Consider the following 5,425-nt stretch of genomic DNA (forward strand, 5'->3'; position numbering starts at 1 on the left):
GAAAAATTATTAGCTAATAACCCCCTTCATAAGTCTCACTGATGTTTTTTTTGTATATTATTAAAATATGTGCAATTTAAAACTTTGTTTGATTTAAATACTTATCTATTTAATTATACATGTATAGAAGAAACATAAATAAAAGCAAATCTTGTTCATAAGATGGCCCGCCAGCTAAATGTTATTTAAATTATAGTCCGCTCCCAAAATAGTATAGGTAGCCTTGATATAAAGCATGTAAGTAAAGTAATGAAAAATAATAATAAATATCAATAATAAAAATCAAAAAATTGTTAATCAATTTCAATTTTAAGTCAAGAATTATAAAAATGTATTCTTAAATTTTTGTTAGGTGATAGTAACAGTATAATTATGATCAAAAACTGAGGAATCATTATACTCATCCCTAAAAATAGGTTCACTGACAAAAATCTTAAGAACAAAAATACTTGAATAAAGTTAATAAATAAAATAGGTAACATTCACTGTTTTGTAGCTTGAATAATTTACCATCATCAACTTAATAAATCGTTAATATCTGATATTGATAACTGTTTAACATGTTGAGTTTCTTCCTGTTTAGTCCATAACTCATTCCAATTATTTGCTGAATTTTGAAGTGACATTGGTTTGTTTTGTGAAGTAAATGAATTATTATCAAATCCTAATAATCTACCTTGAAGACTTGCTGGTTTATTTTCAAATCCCATTGATTTTGATTGAGATAATGAACTTGTGGTAGGTTTTATTTTATTTGACCAACTAATTTGATTTATATTTGAATCAATTAAACTAGATGTGAGATCTTTAGGTGCTGGATTGGTTTTATTAGATTTTTCTACTCTCGGAGTAAGAGGAAAATCTTGTTGGAACATTTGGAATGATACATCTTGAGATTTTTTTGCCCTAGAATAAAATAAACAAAAAAAATTCTATAATTGTTACATTTATGGACATCATTAAAAATATTTACATTAGTTACATTTGTAAGAATTAAAATATTATTATTAAAACAGTGTTCTAATACATTTTACTCATGAAATCATATTTCTTTAATTTTAGAAAACAAAATTTCTAATAATCATCTTATTTTCATAGAAGATGATAAGAAATTAAGTAAAAATATAAACTATAAATATTTAAATTACAACAAATCTAATAAATCTTATTTTAAACAGTGAAATATGTGAACAAAATTAAATTTTTTTAATTCTGGCAAATGACATAAAAAAAACCACTAATTTTTAAGAGTTTCACAGCATCTTTCTTTTCAATAATGGTCAAATTTATAAATAAATTACATTATGTAATCACAAACTCTGATTAACTGTAGTAAATTAACAATTTAAAAATATATCAAATATAACAAATTGTGAATTAATAATGTTTTTCTGTGAAATAATAGAAAATCTATGATGCTTTAATGTTGATACAGTACATAATACCAAATGTTCAAAATATATTTTTCATATTTTCTAAATTAAAAAATAATTCATAAGATTTCAAATACATAAACTACATACTTTGAGTCATCATAGTTGGATGATAAATTATTTGCTATATCATCAAACCCAGATAATTGCAAGGAAGGTTTTTCAGTATGATTCTTAAATTGAAATTCATTTATTAAACCATTTGACTTAGTTGTTTCATTTTCTAACATTAAACTATTTGGAATTGTTCTATAAAAATTTAACAAATTATTTTAATTCAATATTAAAACAAATTATATTAAAATAGTTAAATAAAATATTAAATAAATTACAAAACATAAGTATTGATTATTTACCTATTTTGTTCATTTAATTGTTGTAATTTAGCTCGATGTTCAGTTTCAACACTGGCTACCATTTCTTTAACAATGGATATTAAAACATTAAATTGATTCAGTGTTAATGTATTCTCAATACACATTGGTATTAAAAATGGTAAAACACTTAGAGCCATTGTTTCTTTTGTTATATTCATTTTTTTGTGGGAAAGAATAATCCTATAGACGCCTACAATGTACAAACATCAAATTATTCTTTAAACAAAAAATAAGCTTAATTTTATTACCTAAAATTCCCATAATTACAGCAGGATCTTTGGAAGGTATTTGGGGTAAAAATGGAATTATATCATCCAGTACTAACCATCTATCTAAATATTCAATTAATTTTCCTATGCATACAAGGCATTTTACACGAACCTACAAATTTAAATAAAAATATAATATATAAATAATACATAAAAAAAATTAATTAAATCAAAACAATATAAAATTAATAAATATAAATTATTGATGTGGGAAATTAAACATAATTTACAATTTTTCTATTGTACCAAAGAAATTAATAAGAATTTAAGTCTGTAGTCTTTTTTTTATATTGAACTTCTCATCTAATTTGCTATGCCTATGTAAAGAAATAAATACTATTTTTGATCTATAAAACAATGTTTAGTAATGTTATAATATTATAAATTATTTATATAGAAAAAAAATGAATGGAAATTCAAATTATCACACTGCTCAGAATCTTCAATAAAATTAGAATACATGGTTTTTTACTCAGATTTAGTTCCTTAACAGCAAATGTCTGATAAGATATTATGCATTAGACTAAACATATTATTTAATTATTTTAATCTACTGATATATATATTATCTAATCTTTAGATTAATAAAATATTTAATTGCATATACATTTATTTAACATACTGAAAGATCTGATGTTGACAAGCATAATCTTTTTATTCTTGGTAATAAAGCATTTTTCATGGAAGGGCCATCTACAAGAGCAGCTAGTGATGGAATGACTGATAGACAAGTTTCTTGAACTGGTTTTGAATCCAATTCCAATGTTTTATACAACATTGGTAAAATGTCAGATTTTATGTCTTCTGGTGGTGCTAATTTTAATAATAATTCCATTTTTTGAAGAAAAATGAATGGAACCTATTAAAGCAGAACACAATAAAATTATGATTATTTAATAAATAGTAGTTATAAGGTACATACTTGAACTGGTTCATGAACTTTCATTATTGGCTTTAAGCATTGCAAAACATGATTAATAAACTCATCTTTAGTACAGTTTTCACAAACATAGAAAATATTTGGCAAAACAAATGGAATCATTACAGGATTGACACAATCTTTTACTAGACATGGAAGAATCCTAGATATTTTTTATAAATAAATATTACTTTGATTCATTCAAACAAAATATTTATTTTATTTTTGGTTACCGATTAAGACAAATTCTATGAGGTAATTTTTCCATTATTTGAGGCAAGCCTTTATAAAATTGTGATTTTTGTAAATTATCCCATTGAAATAATGAATCCAAATAGTTTAAAGTTTTGACACCAACATCATTAAAAAATTCTATCTATAGAATTAAAATGGTTAGTATTTACTTAGATTAAAAATAAATTTCTTACTTTTAAAAATTCATGTTCATCAAGTCTATCATCAGATCTAAAACTTAATAACAAACTTAAAGGTTCTCGGAGACCAATAACAACATTTGACAGATTAGGAGTATTATTTTTAATCTGAAAATTGAAAATTTACAATTAAACAAACCATAATTGATCAATATACAATCAATTTTATACTTCTTGCATATTGCGCTTATATGTGGCCCAGTCATGATTTGCTAGTAATGGTGCATTTCCTTTGTTATAAATGGCAAAAATTAATATTCCCAATGAAAACATATCATTGGCTTTAATTTGATTGTGGCTACATCCTAATTCTGGTGCTAAATAGTCTAAATTTGGTTGTGCCCAAGGATGAACATCTACTTTATACTCCCAGCTAGACCATGTAGGCTATCATGCAAACAAAATAAAATTAATTAGTTTTTAATTCAGAGTTAATCAATTTGATTTGATTCTTACGTTGGGATCGATTGGATTAGTACTATGAGAGCAAAAATCAAAACCAAATATTTTCCAAGCACCTTGTTCATTAATTATGACATTTTCTGGGCAGAGGTTATGATGAAGAAGCTTAGCATCATTGTGTAAAAATGTAAGACCTTGACCAAGTTGCATTAGGCCATATTTAATATCAATATCAAAAAGACTATAATCTTGAAAATCTTTTGGTACAGGCTGTGGGGTATTTTCCATTTTACCAAGAACATTAGCTAGACTACAGAATACAGGTTCTGTCGCAAAAGCTAAGCTTTCTCTGGAATTTTAGAATTGTATAAGTATATTACTTAACATTAAACATACTCTAATCATATAGACCTAGATTCTTCTAAAGTATGTTGAACAGTTAGAATTTGAGGATGTTTAAGTCTAGTTAGTTGGGCAACACCTTTTTTAACGACTTCTATTATGTGTTCTCGTTCAGTTTTTGACCATTTATCCAACTGTCTTTTTTCTAATAGAAATATTGATGCCGGTTGTTGTGTTGATTTTTTGTAACCGCTATAGATTTTCCAAAGGAGACCTTATCGTAAATAATTGATTTATCAAACGTGTATTATAGATTGGGTAATAATACAAAAAACAAAATATATATACACACCAATACCAGCACTTGCAATATGCTTTGTAGCTTCATACTCCCTAGTAACAGGATTACCAGGAAGTACTGTAGATAGCTGTGACATAGTATTTGTAACAGTAGAACGAAATTTATTTATTACATCCATACTTATTGAGTTCAAAAACAAAATTTTATTAAACAAATTTTATCTTAAATTTCATTGTTCTAAATTACTTAAAAAATGAATCATTACGCTGATAACTAATAGCAGCACTGATAAATTAAATATGATAAAATATTGAAAACTGTTATCAAAGATAATAATATAATAATGACTATTAACACTGCAGTGTTTGGAATTTAAAATTGGTTTCTGAGTCTTCTATCGGCAATTTACGACTATTTAGTATATGCCTAGAAATATACGCTTATATAGCATTAATTTGTATTTATTTCAATGTCGATTAACGATAGTTGACGGTTTGATATCTACTGTAAAAGCTTGAACTACAGTGGCACCGAATACAACATCATAGATAAATTATGAATAGAAAATCCATACGATATGTTAATTTTAAAATGTAAACGATGATCAATAATAAATAACTCTGTACTCATCATAACCATCGCCAACGACCATACCACGTTGAATACACCAGTTCTCGTCCGATCACTGAAGTTAAGCAACGTCGGGCGTAGTTAGTACTTGGATGGGTGACCGCTTGGGAACACTACGTGCCGTTGGCATCCTTTATTTTTTTCTTTTGGTTTTATAAAATTTATATATGATGCGAGAAATTTGTTTTAACTGTGTATGGTTTTTATCTTACTTCAATTTTTATTTAAAATATTTAATAAAGATAAAATATCTTTATTATAATTATTATTACCACTATCAATTGGGTTCAATTTTATTGTAGCACTAGACAATATTGA

The 5,425-nt window shown here is 25.5% G+C and overlaps 1 protein-coding gene and 1 non-coding gene across 2 annotated transcripts; one reads left to right on the plus strand and one right to left on the minus strand.

Annotated features, from left to right (window-relative positions):
- Positions 1 to 342: 342 nt before the first annotated feature.
- LOC112686218 (SCY1-like protein 2) lies at positions 343 to 4,730 on the minus strand. Its single transcript, XM_025558420.1, has 12 exons — positions 4,529 to 4,730; positions 4,246 to 4,450; positions 3,889 to 4,183; positions 3,604 to 3,819; positions 3,427 to 3,540; positions 3,232 to 3,374; positions 3,002 to 3,161; positions 2,702 to 2,938; positions 2,059 to 2,191; positions 1,790 to 2,000; positions 1,524 to 1,682; positions 343 to 906 (listed from the first exon to the last, which is right to left on the minus strand). The coding sequence occupies exons 1-12, from the start codon at positions 4,653 to 4,655 to the stop codon at positions 516 to 518; spliced, it is 2,391 nt and encodes a 796-aa protein (XP_025414205.1). The 5' UTR covers positions 4,656 to 4,730; the 3' UTR covers positions 343 to 515.
- Positions 4,731 to 5,117: 387 nt separating this feature from the next.
- Positions 5,118 to 5,236, plus strand: LOC112686224. Its single transcript, XR_003148873.1, has one exon. It is a non-coding gene; the product is annotated as a 5S ribosomal RNA (ribosomal RNA).
- The last annotated feature ends 189 nt before the right edge of the window (positions 5,237 to 5,425 follow it).

This window comes from Sipha flava, unplaced genomic scaffold, assembly GCF_003268045.1.
Source record: "Sipha flava isolate LNK unplaced genomic scaffold, YSA_version1 300_pilon_pilon, whole genome shotgun sequence".
Classification (NCBI taxonomy): domain Eukaryota; kingdom Metazoa; phylum Arthropoda; class Insecta; order Hemiptera; family Aphididae; genus Sipha; species Sipha flava.

Excerpts from the sequence above, each read along its gene's own strand:
- LOC112686218 (XM_025558420.1), bottom strand. The coding sequence starts at position 4,655 with ATGGATGTAATAAATAAATTTCGTTCTACTGTTACAAATACTATGTCA. Across the intron at positions 4,184-4,245 it reads CATACTTTAGAAGAATCTAG|AGAAAGCTTAGCTTTTGCGA; the intron begins GTCTATATGATT and ends CTAAAATTCCAG. Across the intron at positions 2,939-3,001 it reads AAGTTCATGAACCAGTTCAA|GTTCCATTCATTTTTCTTCA; the intron begins GTATGTACCTTA and ends CTGCTTTAATAG.